This window comes from Aethalodelphis obliquidens, unplaced genomic scaffold (genome assembly GCF_003676395.1).
Source record: "Aethalodelphis obliquidens isolate GAN/ISIS:26980383/991018 unplaced genomic scaffold, ASM367639v1 scaffold3, whole genome shotgun sequence".
Taxonomy (NCBI): Eukaryota; Metazoa; Chordata; class Mammalia; order Artiodactyla; family Delphinidae; genus Aethalodelphis; species Aethalodelphis obliquidens.
The window spans coordinates 14,767,747-14,789,875 of NW_020837947.1; the positions used below are offsets into that span (position 1 = coordinate 14,767,747).

The following is a 22,129-nucleotide window of genomic DNA, read 5'->3' on the forward strand; positions in this document are numbered from 1 at the left end:
CATGCGCGTCTGGAGCACCGCGACGGGAGGGGCCACAGCAGTGAGAGGCCCGCGTACCGCAAAATAAATAAATAAAAATATACCTCGAATTCGTCTCTACTCCCCATATTTACTTCTACAGCTGCCATGCCAACCTTGATTACCTCTGGCCTCAGCCGATGTCTCCCTGGGTCTGGTTCTCTTTCCTCTAAACATTCTCCACTTTGCTACCAGAGCTGTTTTTCTAAAATATAAATCAGACATTTTTATTTTCCAGTGGTGAGGACCCTGGGCTTTCACTTCTGAGGGCGCAGGTTCGATCCCTGGTGGGGGAACTAGGATCCTGCAAGCCACGTGGCACGGCAAAAAAAAAAAAAAAAAAAAAAAGAATAAAAACCAGGCATGAAACCCACCTTACTGTAACTCCCCACTGTGCATGGGATAAAACCCAAGGTCTTTAAGATGGCAGCTGAGATCCTTAACAGTTTGGCCTGGTGTTGCTACCCTAATCCCATTTCTCAGCCTCTCAACCCCTGTCCAGCTCCAGCCACACTGGACCACGCTGGGAAGGGTCCCATGTATTTCTGTGCCTTTGAGTCAAAATTCACCGTTTCCCCAGTTCAGAGGTTGATTCTCTTTTTCTTCCACACACCCCCTGCCCCCAACCTGGTAAGAAATAGCTACTGCCTCCCCGGTGCCCTGAGAGTATTCCAAATGCCAACACCAACCCCACACGTACTGGATGCCTCCGTGCTGTTCAGCCCGCTGCTCCTCTTAGTATATCCTCACAGCTACTCCTCTTAGTATCTCTGTGCATCACAGGCATTAAGGATTCAAAAAACGCTTATTGAAAACACTTTGCCCAATATCAGACGAAACGTGTAAACATGAAGGCAAGCAACTCTGTACTCATTATGCACTTTTTACCCATCCACTGCCTAAACAACAGAGCTACATGGCTTATTTTAAAAATTGCTATGTTTCCTGTTTGGACTTGATCAGCTTGTAACAACAATGACAGCAACAGAGATGATCAAGAGTTTTTGTGCTGAATCTCATCCAGGGCCGTCCCATGATGAGAAGACAACCAAGGGAAACCACCATATCTCTGTGTGGCTATAATGAAGCATTTTATGTATTAAGCCTATCATCGTGGATTTTAAGTGCTTTGATAAGCTTTCACTTCCGTGCTATCTCCCCTCCGTCCAAAGAGAAGCTTTGAAATAACAATAACCATCCCATAGCAACAATGTCCCGTCACAACAAGGTCAAAAACGAGAACTCATGTGATTTGCTCATTTTCTTAGGCAGAGCTCCCCCTTAATGTGCTGACAAAGAGGTGAAGGCTGGAAGACTGATCTCCCCAGCCCTGGGGTGGGGGACTGGTCCTGCCTCTTGGACATGGTGGTGGCCTCCATCTATCCCACCGCAGTGAAGTCTTATCATTCTCAGGGCAGTGATGTGAAGATCTGGAAGCCCTACACTAAGCCACCCCACCACTTCAACAGCAGACTGGCTCCTCCCAAATTATTGTCTTCCATGTTCTATGAGGGGGGAATCGACTTTATGACTCAAGGGATCCTGAAGACAGGGCAGATTAGGAACTGCCGATGCAGGGGACACGGGTTCGTGCCCCGGTCCGGGAGGATCCCACATGCCGCAGGATCGCGGAGCGGCTGGGCCCGTGAGCCATGGCTGCTGAGCCTGCGCGTTGGAGCCTGTGCTCCGCAACGGGAGAGGCCACAACAGTGAGAGGCCCGCGTACCGCAAAAAAAAAAAAAAGATAAAGAAAAGAAAAATTCAAACCCTGATGGCAGGTGCATTTTTCACCGTGGAAGAGAGTATTTAGGAAAAGAGCAAATACTATTAATTACTGCCCAATACCCAATCTGTAAGGCATTCCCAGAGCATAAGGATTTCAGGCATCATGACAACACAGACTGGGGAAGGTTTCTGGAGAATGTTACACACTCACCGTTCCAACCAATGGGTAAATGAACCCAGCGCCTATGCTGGCCCGTACGTCACTAATGGGTAGAACGAAATCCTTGGGTACGCCTTTCTTGTCAGGTTGGTGAGACAGGGAAAGGTGGGTCTTAGCCATGCAGATGGGCAAATTTCCAAAACCCTGTAAGAAAGGAAAGGAAAGGTGTTCCTTGAGCATAAACGTTCATCTCCTCTACTCGTTTGACCCGCACTCCACAGAATCCCCATGACTCAGATCCACACATACAACAGTGCTTGTTACTGCCTATTCATCAAACAAGAAGATGGGACAAAAACTCATCTGCACGAGATCATCACCTGGCAAGTTGAGGGTGTCGATTACTTACTTTGGATAATTCTTGTTACAGAAAGGCAGCATTATGTGTGTCTTTGAAGAAAAGGTGGCTATTTGCAGGCAAGCAAATAACTGCAGGCAGCAGCAGCAGCTGTAGAAACCACTTTCTAAGGATATTAATATCCGGCACTCAGAAAGGTAATCTGGAGAAAGGCTTTGTGACAAGGCTTTTTAGTCCCGTTGTTCGCTCATTCTTAGAGGCTGTCAGGAAGCAAAGAGCCTCTTTGTGTTGTTTTATGAATCATGGCTATTTGATCTGCGATTACATTATATGAACTAAGATGAGGTCACTATTTAAGCCTCTTATTTTTAAGGACCAAAGGCGATGCCTGACCCAGAGTTCCAAAGGTGAAAGGGGAGGCAGTCACATGTGGGGTCTCACAAAAAGGACAGTGTCCTTGCTGCCTGGTCCCGATTAAGGGTACACAGTGCCTCCTCAGAGACTTTGCTAATTAACTGCAACCACATACTTGATGCATAACTTTTAAGGAACATTCCCTCGGTGGACAGACAGAGATAAAAGGAATGCGATCTTCAGAGGTAACCCACACAGAATTTCTTATGATTCAACCTAGAACTATTTGGAAGATTTCAGAGTACTATCAACGGGGGTTGGGGGTGGGGTGTTCCCTTTACTCTTAGATACGGATCAGAAATCTGCTGGGTGGCGATCACAATTGCCCTACAGAAATGGTGCCCAGAATTGTGGGTTTCAGAGATCGATCAAATATTGACATAATTTTTATGAACCGATATGGGTTTGCCAATTTAAAAGTTTGCCAGTAAGAATATATTTTTTAAGAACCCAATATGCTATATACCATCACCGTATTACTTCACAAAAGAAAGAAGATTTTAAGCCTGAGAAAACATCAGGAAGGACCTAATATTCGAATCAATGAGAGTCCTTAAATAGCATTATTAAAAACTTATTAAAAAAACACACACCTCATGACAATGACCTATTTTACTCATTTCATTGCACATGAGCGAAAATTTCACTGCAGAACAATGCCAGTGTGTACAGCAATGTCTGAGGATCATTTATGAAAAAGCACAAGCCAAGAGCATTCTAAGCTCTTGGAAAATCCTAAGAAGCAATGAATTGCTGACTATCTTACCAAATCTGGGAGAATACCCTGGCTAGTGCTGGTAGCACAGGACAAAATATTAAATATGCTTTAAAAATAGAATTTAGGAGTTGGGGGATTAAAAAAAAATAGATCAGTGATACTCATCATGAAGCTCTTTTGCCAGCAAGCTCTTGAAGAGCTCTGACTTCTATCTGATCACAGCAAACTGGAGGGGGTGTTTGAGGCACATGGCCCCTTTGGTTAAGGTGGCCGAACGCGCCGCAGTGGAGCCTATTCGACATAACCATTACAGGACTAGACTCTCGCTGCTGAATCTTGGCCATGTGCACGGCAGAAGGCGATGGAGCCTTCAGCCACTGTGGACAATCTCACCACCAAGCCGATGAAGCACTTGTATAAGAAAGAATACCAAGCACCCCCGACTTTATGTGCTGCCGTCCTCTCTGACTGACCTGGCACCACGCTACCATTTTTAAGACAGTAAGAGGAAGCACTACAGATTATTTAACTCTTGACTCCACTGCTGCACATCCAGGAACAGTTTCAATGTTTCTGGCTGACTAGCAGGGGCTGAAGATCTCACACACACAGATAAACAGGGACACTACCTGTATTAGACAAATTTATAACCATAAAAGTCAATGATGTATGTACTCTCACCATAATTACAGTTAACGTCCTACCCAAGGACATTCATTCAATTTTTGTAGACCACAGAGTAGATTAAGCCAAGTTCAGCCGGTGGGACGTACACCAGCTCTCAAGTCAAGGTGACTAATTTCAAAAGCCTAAGCTGGATGTTCCCCCCTAAATGCACAACTTTTACCTGTTCCGTGTAACGATCTATTTTGGATTGTGCCTCCGGAGAGAGTTCAATATCTTTGGCTCCATAGACAGCCTGGGCGATGGTTCTTATCTTTTCCACAATTGGAAGCTGGGAAAACACAAATGACAACAAAATCGTTAACTTCAAGCTGGTTAAAGAATTACGGGAGAGCTTAGTGAGATTTTCTGTAATTGCTTAAAATTCACTACCAGATTCCCTTCTCATCAACTGTAGTATTTGAAGCAAACACTTTTCTCTTCTATCATCCTTAATGTCCTGAAATTTTCAGATCAGAGATCAACTAGCAAGTAAGAAGCCTTAGATGTTCAACCTGTTCAGAGGCTGCTTACTTAGTTAAATCATTCTTATCTACTGCATCCTTTAACGAAGTTTATACTATGCTTTTTAGTGATCTTTTAAGCCAGAACATAAGTCTCCTAACTAAATAGTGCTGGTGTTTAAGTGGGTCTCAACTTGGGTTATATGACAGAAATGTAGCAGTTCTAAAGGACACATTTTTTTTTTTTTTTGGTGAGCAGGAATGGGTTGAGATTTTAATATAAATGCTAATGTGATCAAACACTTTATTGGAAAACCAGAGGTTGAACCTAGTGTCACCTTAGCAAATTATGAGACAACAAGGAGAATGGGACAAATCTGAGAAGACTAGATATGGGCAAATAAGTGTGTGGGGAGGAGATGGAAAAATCTTCCACAGTGTTGGATGCAACGCCTGGATATAAGTTGCTAGTGAAACACTAAAAGTGGCCTCTTCAGAAACAAGGATGGTTCATTAGGAAAGGGATGTGCCATGGATAAAGTGATTCTTAATTCAAGCAAAGCATTTGACAAAATTGTTCCTAATTTCACTGGGGGTAGAAAACACATAGATGTAATGAAGATGGTTGGTGGATGTACTGTTCAGTGAAGGGCTGCTGGACCAAGTGCTGATGGAATGGACGTCAGCCAAGGGGCAGAAGCCTCTCATGGCCCACCTCAAGGACTTCGCTGGGCAGTGGCAAATTTGCATGAATTACTGCTGATATACCTAACAGGAGAAAATAAAAGCTAGCTCTGCTCTGCCAATCGATAGTACCCCAAATTACTTTAAAATGTATTTTTTATTACTACAGTTTTTATTACTGTAGAGTTGCTCTGTGGTCTGGAACTGAAATATTGGATGTTTCAACAAATAAAAAAGAAATGAAGTGCAAGTCATTATGATCTTTCACTGAAGGACATAAAAGAGGATCTGAATCAACGGAGAGAAATACTTTGTTCATGGGTGAGGAGATGCAATACTGAATAGAGGTCAGTCTCTCAAACTTTATTAGTTCAATCCAATTCCAATAAAAATCCCAAGAGCACTTAGGTTACTTGGCCAACCAATTTTAAAATTCCTAATGAAGAGTAACGGCAAAAATAGGTAAGATAACTTCAAAAATAAATAAAACCAAAAGAACAAAGATAAGGGACCTGCCATACCAGGTATCAATCATACTACAAAACTATGCTGATTAATTCCATGTGGTATCGGCACAGGACGAGATGATTAATCAAGGGAAGATAACAAAGAACACAGAAGGACACCTCAGCAGGTGTGGGACAGTATATAGTAGACATGGCACAAAACAGGGAAAGGACTGACTATTCAACTGACTTTTGGCTGGAGAAATAAAATTAAATTCCTGCCTCACACCAGGCCCCTAAATAAGTCCAATATGGAACAAAGGCAAAATCTTCAAAATCAAAACTCTACATATTGGGGGAAAAAATTGGGAAACTCTTTATTATCCTGAGGTACGGAAGGAATTCTTAAAGAAGGTAACAACAGACTCCGCCTTAAAGGAAACGATTTATAGACCTGACATCAAAACTTAAAGTTCCTTGTATTAAAAAAAAAAAAAAAGACATCAGAAATAAGGATAAAGCATAAGGAACAGTCTGGGAGAAGATGCTTGCAAATATTTAAAAGATTAGTTACTAGAATGCATAAAACTCCCACAAATTCAGAAAAAGACAAACAAATATTTAATACTAGGCAAAAGAGTGACTAATAACAATATGAAAAAATGCCCAATCTCATTAGTGATCAAGGAAAGGCAAATTAAAATGATGAAAAACCAATTTACAACCGTGAGATCAGCAAGACTGAAAGTATGAGAATTTCAAGCATGGGTGAGGACGTGGGGAAGACGACCCTTCAAAGTGCTCTTGGTTGAGATGTTAAAGGTCTCGCCTACCACGACAGCTTCCTAACTGGTTTCTTCACTTCTAACACCCCCCTCCACTCTACTGCAAGTCTAACCTTCTTAAAATGTACATAAGTAAGAAAAACTCAAGATCACCTCTGCTAAAACTCCTTGAGCGCTCTAAGATCTATCTCAAAGGCCAGCATCTCCAGGAAGCCTGTACTGACAGTCCTCCAGCACACGTGGGCGTTCTCTTCTTTGCCATCCGATAGCCCTGTAATGCTCTGACCTGGGTGTTACGTGGCACCAGAGGTTCAGCAGGGCCTGGCAATGAGTGGCTGCTAGCAAAGCCCATGCCCTGCTGGGATGCACTGATGGACCTCGGATGGTAACAGTGCCAGGATCAAACTCTGATGCTGAAATCTACCGGGTGGCAAGGGGCCTTTTGTAAACTATGTCATAAGAGAAATCAGAGAAGAATCTCCACTTCAGGACTTCCCCGGTGGCGCAGTGGTTAAGAATCCGCCTGCCAATGCAGGGGACACCAGTTCAGTCCCTGGTCCGGGAAGATCCCACATGCTGTGGAGCAAGTAAGCCTGTGCACTACAACTACTGAGCCTGCGAGCCACAACTACTGAGCCCGTGCTCTAGAGCCCACAAGCCGAAACTACTGAGCCCGTGTGCCACAACTACTGAAGCCCGCGTGCCTAGAGCCCGTGCTCCGCAACAAGAGAAGCCACCGCAATGAGAAGCCTGCGCACCGCAAGGAAGAGTAGCTCCCGCTCGCCACAACTGGAGAAAGCCTGCGCGCAGCAATGAAGACCCAACGCAACCAAAACTAAATAAATAAAGTTGATTCTTTAAAAAAAAAAAAAAAAAAAGAAGAAGAATCTCCACCTCTAGAAGGGACAACGCTAGAAAGAAATGATCGTTATTTTCCAGGAAGGCAGAAGGTGAAGCAAGGACAGAAATGAGAAGGAAATGTTTAAGGAAAAGCTGTAATAACAGAGCTGTTTTACTCTGGCAGAGTTCAGGGTAAGCCGAGTATGGCTCCCGGGTTGTTGCAGAATTACCGCATGAGTGCAAAGTTGAGTCTGGGCTAGAGCAAACCTTGAGTGACTTCTAATGTAGAAGATTCCATGTTCGTTAGCTGAAGAATTGAGAATAGCCTATAAACTCTTTGAGGCCAAGGACCACCTCTTGTTCACGTAGAGGTGGGATACAGTACAGCCCCTGGACTACAAGAGTAGGCTCTCAATATACAGTTGAATAAATGGAATATTTTCTGACCTTCCTGTTGACAAAGCAAGGATTCCATGTGATGTGACAGTTACGCTTTTTCAGGGGAAGGCAGCTCACAGAATATGGTGTCACCCAAGCAGTGTGATAGGTCCCATGCAACTTGGTTCATCTGGGCTCCTCCAGCCCTCCAGAGCAGCTCAGGTGAGGGGTTTGTGGGCTGCTGTGGGACAGGAGGGCTAAGGAAGAACGCAGCCCCTTAGATTTGGCTGAATCATGCAACCTCATTCCTAGTGGGAGAGGTGAATATGCTGCTGTACTCATTTCACTGCAAGCACTGAAGCCACGCAGTGTGTTACAAATACCACACTGCACAAACCTTACGTAATATTATTATGATGGCGCGAGGGCAAGAGGGCTAACTAAAGACTTACGTTTTCCCTGGAAGTGAAACAAAACAACAACAAGACAGATTAGTACTACTCATGACACATTTAATGAACAGAATGCACTATTTACTGAGCTCTAGATTGATCTGAAAAGGAAAAGTGGGCGTGACTTTTCTATAATATAATAATTGAAAAAAACTCACACGTGAACAAGGTAATAGCAAATGGATGACAATGAAGGAATTCGTGTGAGTGGGTATTTAACTGACTTATTTTTAGTTTTTAAACATGAAATTTTTTTCAAGGAATACATATATTTAATTTTAAATTGTGGTAAAACACACATAACAGATTTACCATCTTTATCATGTTCAAGTGTACAGTTCTGTACTGTTAAGCACATTCCTGTTGCTGTGATGTTAATCTTCAGAACCCTTCACTCTGCAGAACTAAAACTGTACCCATGAAACACTAACTCCCCATTCTGTCCTCCCCTCAGCCCCTTGCTACCACCTTTCTGCTTTCTGTCTCTATGGATCTGTCTACTCGGGGTACCTTGTATAAGTGGAATCATACAGTATGTATCTTTTTGCATCCGGCTTATTTTGTTTAGCATGAACCTCAAGGTTCAACCATGATGTAGCATGTTACAAATTTCTTTCCTTTTAAAGGCTGAATAATATTTCACTGTATGGACATACCACACTAAAAAAAAAAATCCATTCATCCACTGATGGACACGGGTTGTTTCCACCTTTTTGCTACTGTGAATAAGGCTGCTATGCTAAAAGTGGGGGGGCGGGAATGGACAAATATTTCTCTTCTAGACTTCAATTCTTTGGGGCATAAGGAAATATACATTTTTATCAACAACTAAACTGCCTTCCTGTCTAATGTTTTCTTTTTTAAAATAAATTTATTTATTTTATTTATATTTATTTTTGGCTGCCTTGGGTCTTTGTTGCTGCACGCGGGCTTTCTCTAGTTGAGGCGAGTGGGGGCTACTCTTCATTGTGGCATGCGGGCTTCTCATTGCGGTGGCTTCTTGTTGCAGAGCACGGGCTCTAGGTGCGCAGCCTTCAGTAGTTGTGGCTCGCGGGCTCAGGAGTTGTGGCTCGTGGGCTCTAGAGCGCAGGCTCAGTAGTTGTGGCGCACGGGCTTAGTTGCTCCGTGGCATGTGGGATCTTCCCGGACCAGGGCTCAAACCCGTGTCACCTGCACTGGCAGGCGGGTTCTTAACCACTGCGCCACCAGGGAAGCCCCCTGTCTAATGTTTATTTGAAAGTGCTGCGGAAATTTCAAGCAGGTGCCAGGCTGAGTTTGTGAACTGTGTAGTTGTGGTCTTATTTCCTATGGGAAAACTGCAACCACACATGACAGGATGACTCAAACAGAAGGCAGAGCAGGGGAGCAGGGGCTGGTGGTGTGAGTGAGTCCCAGTCAGGAGACTTGTTTCCCCTCCTTAAGACCCTGGAGCATCCCAGCAGCCACCATGACCAGCTCCCGGTATCCTGCACTTCCCATGCCCCAGCCTCAGCCTCGCCAGCCCCAGAAAAGATGACACTCCCTCGCTGGCCTCGACATGCACAAAGCTATCCAAAGTGAGCCTACGAGAGGGACCATCACCACCTGGTGTGTGTCTCACAGCCCCACACTGGATAAATAATGTGCTTCAGCTCATGGAGCTAGAAACCCCAAGACCAAAACTCTCTTGGGACTCCTGCTACAATTATTCTCTTTCACCTATGTGTACAAGTAAATAAATAAAAAGAACATCTCAGTTAACACAACTTTTGGGTTTAATATAAAAACTGAAACCTGCCCTGATAAGGCAGCTCCACTGTATACCTTCTGTGTATATTGTGACAGCCGGAAAGGAACCTCCTGCTGTTTCTCTGCTCGATTTTGGGGAGCAGTGTAATCTTTAAAGAAAAAGAAAAAAGCCAAATTCATGTCCAGTAATCTTGATCTGAACTTGACATTCACTTGTGCTGCTCATTTTAAGTGGTAGTTTTTATAAAACAAATAAAATGGTAAAATAAATTATGAATGGGTATGCATTAATCATCCCTGGCTTTACTCCAACTTCCTAAATATTTACAAATGTATCTATTTGCCACCTCTTTCCTCCTTACATCCCTGATGTCTAGGATAGTAACTTCCAATCAGTAGGCCCTCCACAAACAACTGTTGAATGAACAACCATCTGTGGCAAGTACTTTCAAGATGTCACGGTGTACAAAGAATTTCAGAGATTTTGTGCACAAAGAATGTCTGATGGGGTGGGGACAATGACACAGTAAAGTGTGACGGAATGGAGTGTGTGATAAAGCCTCCGCCTCCACGTTACTACTAAAGTTGGAAGATCACAGATTGCAGGGGACGGCACGGAAGTCAGCATAAATTGGTAAGACCTAAAAGGAACTTGAATGGTGCTTGAAGGATGTGAAAGATCTTAATAAGCAATAAAAGGAAAGATTATTTCACACGAGGAGAATGGCGCATATCAAGGTGTGAATGGCAGCAAAGACAAGGCTTTTTCTGGAAAGAGGGACTACTCTACGTGTACTATGCTCAACGTACTCATATAAGCTACTTCACAAAGCCTGGCGTCTATACTAGGATCTTTGATCATTTTGGAACTAACATTATGTTAAATCTCCATCTTCACCAAGAATAGAATTCTGAACATATTCATTAATTTCCTCCCAAACCTCTTAAACGTATAAAAATAACTGAAATACTTTAGAAGAGAGCTTTCCGATGGAAACTTTCTGTGATGATGGAAATGTTCTACAACCATGCTTTCCAGGCTAGTAGCCACCAGCCTCATGTGGCTAGTAAGTAGTTGAAATGGGACTAGTGTAACCGAGGAAATGAGCTGTTAATTTTAGTTAATTTAAATGTCAATAGCTTTCTATGGCCAGTGGCTACTGAACTGGGCAGCAGTTCTTTCTAGCTCTAGAAAAGAACCCTGAATGCCGGGTCGTATTGTCTACGGTCCTTTGCTTAGAGTATGCCCACCCAGAATCCTGGCTGAGTGACACCAGGAAGGTAGGCTGGAGGATGTAGGGGTCTTCACTCTTTACCACATTCCTTATGTAGATGTGGTGACCCAGGCTCATAGAAGCTACGTTACTCAAAGTTAGATAGCATATCCTTCTTGAAAAGACCACTGGACTCATTACACATGCACCCAATGTTCATTGTTGCACTATTGACAATAGGCAAGACATGGAAGCAACCTAAGTGTCCATCAACAGTTGAATGGTACATATATAAAATGGAATACCACTCAGCCATGAAAAAGAATGCAATAATGCCATTTGCAGCAACATGGATGGAACTGGAGATTATCATACTAAGTGAAGTAATTCAGACAGAAAAAGACAAATATCATATCATTTATATGTGGAATCTAAAAATATGATATAAATGAACTCATTTACAAAACAGAAATAGAATCACAGACAAATTTATAGTTACCAAAAGGGAAAGGCGGGGAGGGATAAATTAGGAGTTTGGGATTAACATATATACACTACTATATATAAAATAGACAAACAACAAGGTACTACTGTATAGCACAGGGAATTATATCCAATATCTAGTAATAACCTATAATGGAAGAGTCTGAAAAGAATATATATATTCTTTTCTGAAAAGAGTGTGTGTGTGTGTGTGTGTGTGTGTGTGTGTGTGTGTATATATATATATATATATATAAAACTGAGTCACTTTGCTGTACACCAGAAACTAACCCAACATTGTAAATCAATTATACTTCAATTAAAAAAAATGAAGCTGACAGAATTGAGGAAAATAAAGAAGTATGAAGGTTTTATAATATAGTGGCATCTCATCTTACTTAGATGTCAGGTTCTAAAGCCAGCAGCCCTGAAGGTCTCTTAGAAGACCCATGAAAACATGACACAGTACTCTATTATCAATATTCCACTATCTCTTAAGCACATAACTGTTGAAGTGTTGAAACACACTGCTGTTTCCTCAGCCATTACACTGAATGAAAACTACATTGTTCTTTTGTTTTACCGAAGCCTAGATTGGAATTCACATAAGTTAAGTGTTCCTATGCTGTGATGTTGGCTTGAAGTACTTCAATGCTCATGAAATATTTAAGGAGAGGAATCAATTAGTAAATTTATAAGTCGAATAAAAATCTCTGGACATACAGTAAGTATTTCAATTTATATTTTGTATTTAAAATGAAGCATGAATTTTCAGTGATCTACAAGTGCAGTTTGGTAAATGGCCTTTCCTGTACCTCAAATAAAAGTATGTAATGCGAAACCAGCTTCCACCAGGAGCGAGGGCTTCACTACAACATACCCTGGTGTCATGGGAGCAGCTCTGCGTTGTGAGTGAGAACAACAGACCCTTGTGTCTTTGACACAAAGCATGTCGCTGGCTGGAAACCAGCACATCTGAGCTACCCAAGGTGTACGTGCTGACTGCCATGAGCCAGCTCCCGGAGTGGCTCGTCCCGCTGGCTTGTTGGTCCTGAGCAACAGGTCAACCCAGAAGAATCCTAGAAGAATCTCGCTCTCCTGAGACAACCAGGACACATGCTGGAGATAGCTGGGGTCTGAGAAAGGAAAGAGGGCTCATCGCCACAAAGTCTGCATTTGTCCATGCGAAGTGATGATACGGAATTCATATTCAAATCACAAGGGTGACCTTGTATACTCGTTTTTGTTTGTTTTTTGCCTTCAGTTTGATTTACTTCAGGTCACAGGAATTTTCTTTCTCCAATTTCCTGTAGTTGGACATCTTGAGGACTATATTTCATAGGACCAAATATGCAAAGGGATCAACATAGTGTCTAACAGAGCAATCTTGAGTGATATACAGAGGTTTGTGTTTAAAATTTGCTCATTGAATATGAATTCATTTGAATTTTGTTTCATCTAGTGGGAAAATTTTAGATTTTTACTCCTAGTTGAGGATTTTTTTCTCACTATTGTTCTCTTTTTCGATTCTTAATTTTATTTAAACTATTTTTAAAAATTTTATTTTTAAAAATAAAGTGCTTATTTTATTTATTTTTATTCTTTTTTTTTTTTTTTTTTTTTGCAGTACGCAGGCCTCTCACTGCTATGGCCTCTCCCGTTGAGGAGCACAGGCTCCGGACCCGCAGGCTCAGCGGCCATGGCTCACAGGCCCAGCCGCTCCGCGGCATGTGGGATCTTCCCAGACCAGGGCATGAACCCGCATCCCCTGCATCGGCAGGTGGACTCAACCACTGCGCCACCAGGGAAGCCCTTGTTTTGTTTTTTAATTCTTATTTTATATTAGAGTATAGTTGATTTACAATGTTGTGCTAGTTTCAGGTGTACAGCAAAGGGATTCAGTTACACATATACACGTATCTGTTCTTTTTCAAATTCTTTTCCCATTTAGGTTATTACAAATATTGAGCAGAGTTCCTTGTGCTGTATACTCTTTTTTTTTTTTTCCCCTTCGGTACGCAGGCCTCTCACTGTTGTGGCCTCTCCCGTTGCAGAGCGCAGGCTCTGGACGCGCAGGCCCAGCGGCCATGGCTCACGGGCCCAGCCGCTCCACGGCATGTGGGATCCTCCCGGACCCGGGCACAAACCTGTGTCCCCTGCATCGGCAGGCGGACTCTCAACCACTGCGCCACCAGGGAAGCCCTGTGCTGTATACTCTTAAACAGAACATTACAGCAACGCCAAAAGAAAGCAATATACAGGAATAGGTGATTTTAATGATCTCACCCAAAGGAGGGGGAAGGGCTGGTAGTGGCCTGAGCACTTGCTTGGCCTAATGGTATGCATGTATGACACACCTGTTGTTCCTCCTGGCATGAAGTTACGTGCAAACCTCAGTGTGTTGTGAGACTAATATGAATGAACACGAGGTGCAGCCCGGCCTCTGTTTTCCTGGGCAGGAGTCATACCTCCCTCATTCATCTACTGGAGCAGGGCTGTCAAAGAAACATCTTCTGGTCTAAGATTAAAAGTCTCACTCAAGGGCGGAGTAAACTACTTTCATGAAAGGAAAAATAAATCATTTTCGGAAATAAAATGATTGCTAAGACAAATCCCTAACCTCTCAGATCCTGGGGTGAGTGGAAGCCTGTGCTGTTTTGAGTGATTTCCTCCCCCAGTCCTAAGGTGGTCGTTTTCCTTTTCAAGTGGTCTTTAATACACCTGTGATAATATGTAAATAATGTTGCTTGCTTTTCAGGCTGAGAAAATGGATGCTTTCCCTACTGAGTCTTCTCGTGTCATCTGAATTTAAGTCAGAAAGACCAAGGGATGGATGGAATGATGGCAGAAGGTGACTAGGTAACACGTGGTGGGACATTGCCAGTTCATTTTACATCCCTGTCTTTCTTGCTTGGCCCATAATTTTGGATGAAATGCATTTCTAGAAACTTTTGCCATAGTGACATTCCATTTTTTGTTAGAAGAAAGCACTTAAATGAAATCAAAGGAATCCTTGTGACATGTACAAGTGAAATAGATATAGACCACTGTTCCTTTCTCATCAGGTGCTATTTCTAGCTTCAAGGAGACAAAGCTGTGGGATGCTTTGCCAGAATCACAAAGGGCTGAATAGGATGCATTGAGAAAGTTGGGTGGGATCTAACAGTAGGTTCAGATCTGAAGAGACCTGTCAAACACAGATGGGTGAGGCAGCGGTAGGGGTAGGCCAAGGAGGTGAGTGATACACTGCTGGCCAAAGGAGTCTGGACAAAGAACCTAGAGGCCAGTGTTGGGAACAATCTAGTTTTGATAGCGATCTAAGATGTGTTTGCAGAAGGATGTGGTATTGAGGCAGTGTGGGAATTTGGAGCTGAATCATGAAAAGGAGGCAAGAGGAGAAGAGGCTGATGAGGGAAGGGCTAGAAGCAGTTCAGGATGGATGACCAGAGCTCAACCAGAAATAAGACAGCAGAACATGAGAGCACAGGGAAGAGACACGGATTCTGAATGAGATACTTAACTGACTGGAAATATAAGGGACAGCTTCCTACAAAACATGCCAAACATTCAATTGCACAAAAGGAGGAAAGGAGAGGGCTGAAGAAAGGACTGGTGGGAACAGGCAGACCAAGCGCAGGTCTGAGGACAAGCAGGAAAGAGCCAGAGAGGTCAAAGGCCTTGAGAAGGAGACAACAGTACAGGGATAAGGGCATAAAAAGAAAGGTCATCATCTCTGGTGGGGCTAATGGCAGACTCCGGGAGGGCTCACGCCAAGGAGTACTTCCCAGAACTTCTGCTGCTAGTGTCCCTGTCCTCACGGTGAGCCACAGCCACCCCCAGCCTCTGCAGGACACCGTCCAACACTAGCAGCATGCTGAGTTTTATATACATAGAATCACATCACCAGCAAGAGGGCAGACAGCAGAAGCAAGAACTACAGTCCTGCAGCCTGTGGAACAAAAACCACATTCACAGAAACATAGACAAGATGATAAGGCAGAGGGCTATGTACCAGATGAAGGAACAAGATAAAACCCCAGAAAAACAACTAAGTGCAGTGGAGATAAGCACCTTCCGGAAAAAGAATTCGGAATAATGATAGTGAAGATGATCCAGGACCTCAGAAAAACAATGGAGGCAAAGATTGAGAAGACACAAGAAATGTTTAACAAAGACCTAGAATTAAAGAACAAACAAACAGAGGTGAACAGTACAATAACTGAAATGAAAACTACACTAGAAGGAATCACTAGCAGAATAACTGAGGCAGAAGGACGGATAAGTGACCTGGAAGACAGAATGGTGGAATTCACAGCTGTGGAACAGAATAAAAAAAAAGAATGAAAAGAAATGAAGACAGCCTAAGAGACCTCTGGGACGCATTAAATGCAACAACATTCGCATTATAGGGGTCCCAGAAGGAGAAGAGAGAAAGGACCTGAGAAAACATTTGAAGAGATTATAGTCTAAAACTTCCCTAACATGGGAAAGGAAATAGCCACCCAAGTCCAGGAAGCACAGAGAGTCCCAGGCAGGATAAACCCAAGGAGAAACACACCGAGACACGTAGCAATCAAATTGACAAAAATTAAAGACAAAGAAAAATTATTGAAAGCAGCAAGGGAAAAATGACAACGTACAAGGGAACTCTCATAAAGGTAATAGCTAATTTCTCAGCAGAAACTCTACAAGCCAGAAGGGAGTGGCATGATATACTTAAAGTAATGAAAGGGAAAAACCTACAACCAAGATTACTCTACCCAGCAAGGATCTCATTCAGATTCCATGGAGAAATCAAAAGCTTTACAGACAAGCAAAAGCTAAGAGAATTCAGCACCACCAAACCAGCTCTACAACAAAAGCTAAAGGAATGTCACTACGTGGGAAACACAAGAGAAGAAAAGGACCTACAAAAAGAAACTCAAAACAATTAAGAAAATGGTCATAGGAACATACATATCGATAATTACCTTAAATGTGAATGGATTAAACGCACCAACTAAAAGACACAGGCTTGCTGAATGGATACAAAACAAGACCCATATATATGCAGTCTACAAGAGACCCACTTCAGACCTAGGGACACATACAGACTGAAAGTGAGGGGATGGAAAAAGATATTCCATGCAAATGGAAATCAAAACAAAGCTGGAGTAGCAATACTCTTATCAGATAAAATAGACTTTAAAATAAAGATGTTACAAGAGACAAGGAAGGACACTACATAATGATCAAGGGATCAATCCAAGAAGAAGATATAACAATTATAAATATATATGCACCCAACACAGGAGCACCTCAATATATAACGCAACTGCTAACAGCTATAAAAGAGGAACTTGACAGTAACACAATAATAGTGGGGGACGTTAACACCTCACGTGCACCAATGGACAGATCATCCAAAATGAAAATAAATAAGGAAACAGAAGCTTTAAAGGACACAACAGAGCATATAGATTTAATTGATATTTATAGGACATTCCATCCAAAAACAGCAAATTACACTTTCTTCTCAAGTGCGCACGGAACATTCTCCAGGATAGATCACATCTTGGGTCACAAATCAAGCCCCAGTAAATTTAAGAAAATTGAAATCATATCAAGCATCTTTTCTGAACACAACGCTATGAGATTAGAAATGAATTACAGGGGAAAAAGCTTAAAAAACACAAACACATGGAGGCTAAACAATACGTTACTAAATAACCAAGAGATCACTGAAGAAATCAAAGAGGAAAACAAAAAATACCTAGAGACAAATGACAATGAAAACACGATGATCTAAAACCTATGGGAGGCAGCAAAAGCAGTTCTAAGTGGAAGTTTATAGCTATACAAGCCTACCTCAAGAAACAAGAAACATCTCAAATAAACAATCTATCCTTACACCTAAAGGAACTAGAGAAAGAACAAACAAAACCCAAAGTTAGGAGAAGGAAAGAAAACATAAAGATCAGAGCAGAAATAAATGAAATAGAAACAAAGAAAACAATAGCAAAGATCAATAAAACTAAAAGCTGGTTCTTTGGGAAGATAAACAAAATTGATAAACCATTAGCCAGACTCATCAAGAAAAAGAGGGAGAGGACCAAATCAATAAAATTGAAAATGAAAAAGGAGAAGTTACAACAGACACCACAGAAATACAAAGCATCCTAAGAGGCTACTACAAGCAACTCTATGCCAATAAAATGGACAACCTGGAAGAAATGGACAAATTCTTCGAAAGGTATAACCTCCCAAGACTGAACCAGGAAGAAATAGAGAATATGAACAGACCAATCACAAGTAACGAAATTGAAACTGTGATTAAACATATTCCAACAAACAAAAGTCCAGGACCAGATGGCTTCACAGGTGAATTCTATCAAACATTTAGAGAAGAGCTGACACCCATCCTTCTCAAACTCTTCCAAAAAATTGCAGAGGAAGGAACACTCCCAAACTCATTCTATGAGGCCACCATCACCCTGATACCAAAACCAGAAAAAGATACTACAAAAAAAGAAAATTACAGACCAATATCACTGATGAATACAGATGCAAAAATCCTCAACAAAATACTAGCAAACAGAATCCAACAACACATTAAAAGGATCAAACACCATGATCAAGTGGGATTTATCCCAGGGATGCAAGGATTCTTCAATATACGCAAATCAATCAATCTGATACACCATATTAACATATTGAAGAATAAAACCCATATGATCGTCTCAATAGATGCAGAAAAAGCTTTCGACAAAATTCAATACCCATTTATGATAAAAACTCTCCAGGAAGTGGGCACAGACGGAACCTACCTCGACATAATAAAGGCCATATACGACAAACCCACAGCAAACATCATTCTCAATGGTGAAAAACTGAAAGCATTTCCTGTAAGATCAGGAACATGACAAGGATGTCCACTCTCACCACTATTATTCAACATAGTTTTGGAAGTCCTAGCCATGGCAATCAGAGAAGAAAAAGAAAAAAAAGGAATCCAAATTGGAAAAGAAGAAGTAAAACTGTCACTGTTTGTAGATCACATGATACTATACACAGAGAATCCTAAATATGCCATCAGAAAACTACTAGAGCTAATCAATGAATTTGGTAAAGTTGCAGGATACAAAATTAATGCACAGAAATCTCTTGCATTCCTATACACTAATGATGAAAAATCTGAAAGAGAAATTAAGGAAATACTCCCATTTACCATTGCAAGAAAAGGAATAACACCTAGGAATAAACTTACCTAGGGAGACAAAAGACCTGTATGCAGAAAACTGTAAGACACTGATGAAAGAAATTAAAGATGATACCAACAGATGGAGAGATATACCATGTTCTTGGATTGGAAGAATCAATATTGTGAAAATGGCTATACTACCCAAAGCAATTTACAGCTTCAATGCAATCCCTATCAAATTACCAATGGCATTTTTTACAGAACTAGAAGAAAAAATCTTAAAATTTGTATGGAGACACAAAAGACCCCGAATAGCCAAAGCAGTCTTGAGGGGAAAAAATGGAGCTGGAGGAATCAGACTCCCTGACTTCAGACTATACTACAAAGCTACAGTAATCAAGACAATATGGTACTGGCACAAGAAGAGGAACATAGATCAATGGAACAAGATAGAAAGCCCTGAGGTAAACCCACGCACCTATGGTCAACTAATCTATGACAAAGGAGGCAAGGATATACAATGGAGAAAAGACAGTCTCTTCACTAAGTGGTGCTGGGAAAACTGGACAGCTACATGTAAAAGAATGAAATTAGAACACTTTCTAACACCATACACAAAAAGAAACACAAAATGGATTAGAGACCTAAATGTAAGACCGGACACTACAAAATTCTTAGAGGAAAACATAGGAAGAAAACTCTTTGACATAAATCACAGCGAGATCTTTTTTGATCCACCTCCTAGAGTAATGGAAATAAAAACAAAAATAAACAAATGGGAGCTAATGAAACTTCAAAGCTTTTGCACACCAAAGGAAACCATAAACAAGACGAAAAGACAACCCTCAGAATCGGAAAAATATTTGCAAACGAATCAACGGACAAAGGATTCATCTCCAAAATATATAAACAGCTCATGCAGCTCAATATTAAAGAAACACACAACCCAATCCAAAAATGGGCAGAAGACCTAGATAGACATTTCTCCAAAGAAGACATACAGATGGCCAAGAAGCACATGAAAAGCTGCTCAACATCACTAATTATTAGAGAAATGCAAATCAAAACTACAATGATGTATCACCTCACACCAGTTAGAATGAGCATCATCAGAAAATCTACAAACAACAAATGCTGGAGAGGGTGTGGAGAAAAGCGAACCCTCTTGCACTGTTGGTGGGAATGTAAACTGATACAGCCACTATGGAGAACACTATGGAGGTTCCTTAAAAAACTGATTTAGAATTACCATATGACCTAGCAATCCCACTACTGGGCACACACCCAGAGAAAACCATAATTCAAAAAGACACATGCACCCCAAATGTTCACTGCAGCACTATTTACAATAGCCAGGTCATGGAAGCAACCTAAATGCCCATCGACAGACGAATGGATAAAGAAGTTGTGGTACATATACACAATGGAATATTACTCGGCCATAAAAATGAACAAAATTGGGTCATTTGTTGAGATGTGGATGTATCTAGAGACTGTCATACAGGGTGAAGTAAGTCAGAAAGAGAACAACAAATATCGTATATTAACTCATGTATGTGGAACCTGGAAAAAAGGTTCAGATGAACCAGTTTGCAGGGCAGAAGTTGAGACACAGATGTAGAGAACAAACGTATGGACACCAAGGGGGGAAAGCTGCGTGGGGTGGGGGTGGGGGTGTGATGAATTGGGCGATTGGGATTGACATGTATACACTGATGTGTATAAAACTGATGACTAATAAGAACGTGCTGTATAAAAAAATAAATAAGATAATATTCAAAACCCCCCCCCAAAAACCAAAAATTAATTAATTAAAAATAAAAAAGAAAGGTCATCCCTTCTCCTTAGACTGTTGCTTAGCAATTACTATGAAATACAAAAGACATACAGAGATGTATGTTTCAAGTTCTATGAATTAAAACTACATATATAGTATTTATGTATACATTTTTATATATTCTAAATACATGGAACTGTATATATTTAAAAATGATTAAAATGGGAAATTTCATTTTACAAACATTTTTTTACCACAATTAAAAAAAATATACACATACACACACGAACACACATAATACTCTATATACATACATACAAGTACTTATACATATGCATTTTTATTTATTTCCTTAAAATTTGAGGCTCCGTTTGCTGGCTGATGCCCGGAGTCCAATTAAAGAATAACTCAAAACCCTACCAACAACTGGTTTGAATCCTTAAAAAATATAACATACATAATTCCTCAATAATCAACGAACTCCCCCAGCCCTCAATCCCGTGCCAGCAGGGGAGAAAACACTCCTAAACACACAGGCACTGAAAGTGCAATAGTGCAGAAATCTGCGGTGCTGGCTGTGGCCCTAGATGGAGTCTTCCTGGTCTGTTTTGATCTCCCTTGCTTCTAGCCCTGCTGTGATCAAGAGAATGGCTTCACACAAGGAACAGGAAAGACCTTTTAATAAAAACAAACACCATCTTCTCATGCTGTCAAGGTTACACGTCTAAATGTTTACGAGTTTAGAGGAAGGATATGGAGGGATGTGGAGATGGTTTTCAACTTTCACTCCTGATTTAACAAACAATATTCAGATGGACTTTCGGTGGTACCATACATTCTTTGCAAAAGCTACTGACTTTCTATTAAATCACGAATAGCTCCCAATTCTAATGGAGAAAGAATGCTAAATGTCTTGCTTTAATTTGGGAGTGCCTTTCTTTCCTGGTGCACTAGGGGCTGCTAATTGCTGGTTTTAACACAGTTGAACAGGACACCAATCCTGCAGCCCGACCTCCAGGTTACCTGAGTCACAAGACAATTCTTGAAGGTCAATTCAGGAAACCCCTTCTCTTCCTGAAGTGAAAGTGACAGAAGGAAGAGCTAACATAGATTACCAGCCTCCTATGTCCCAGCATTTTACTCCAGGACATTTCACTTGGTCCTCACAGCAACTGGGTGAAGTTGGTGTTAATATCAGACACTATTTTATAGATAAGGAAGCTGAGGCTCAGAGAGTTGTCCACATTTATATCCATAGTGGGAGGTCCCATTGAGATTTGGACTCTGTTTGCAAATGAAGTTACTGATAACGGATTAGTCTCCAAAATATAGTTACTCCTGGGCATATATCAGGAAAAGATGAAAACTCTAATTAGAAAAGATACACACACCCCAAAGTTCATAGCAGCATTATTTACAATAGCCAAGACATGGAAGCAACCTAACTGTCCACCGAAAGAGGAATGGATAAATAAGATATGTGGTACATATATACAACAGAATACCACTCAACCATAAAAAAGAATGAAATAACGCCACTTGCAGCAACACGGATGGACCTAGAGATTATCATACTGAAGTAAGTCAGAAAGAGAAAGACAAATAACATATTGCTTCCATGTAGAATCTAAATAAATGATAC

The 22,129-nt window shown here is 41.3% G+C and overlaps 1 protein-coding gene across 4 annotated transcripts in view; it reads right to left on the reverse strand.

Annotated features, from left to right (window-relative positions):
* The window catches only part of MTHFD1L (methylenetetrahydrofolate dehydrogenase (NADP+ dependent) 1 like), a 194,147-nt gene that overhangs the window by 47,353 nt on the left and 124,665 nt on the right, over positions 1 to 22,129 (reverse strand). For all 4 annotated transcript variants that reach the window (XM_027083497.1, XM_027083510.1, XM_027083501.1 and 1 more), the window contains 2 exons: positions 4,241 to 4,348; positions 1,955 to 2,107 (listed from right to left, as the gene is read on the reverse strand). In XM_027083497.1, the coding sequence (XP_026939298.1) occupies positions 1,955 to 2,107; positions 4,241 to 4,348 (261 nt within the window). The remainder of the gene's footprint in view (positions 1 to 1,954; positions 2,108 to 4,240; positions 4,349 to 22,129) is intronic.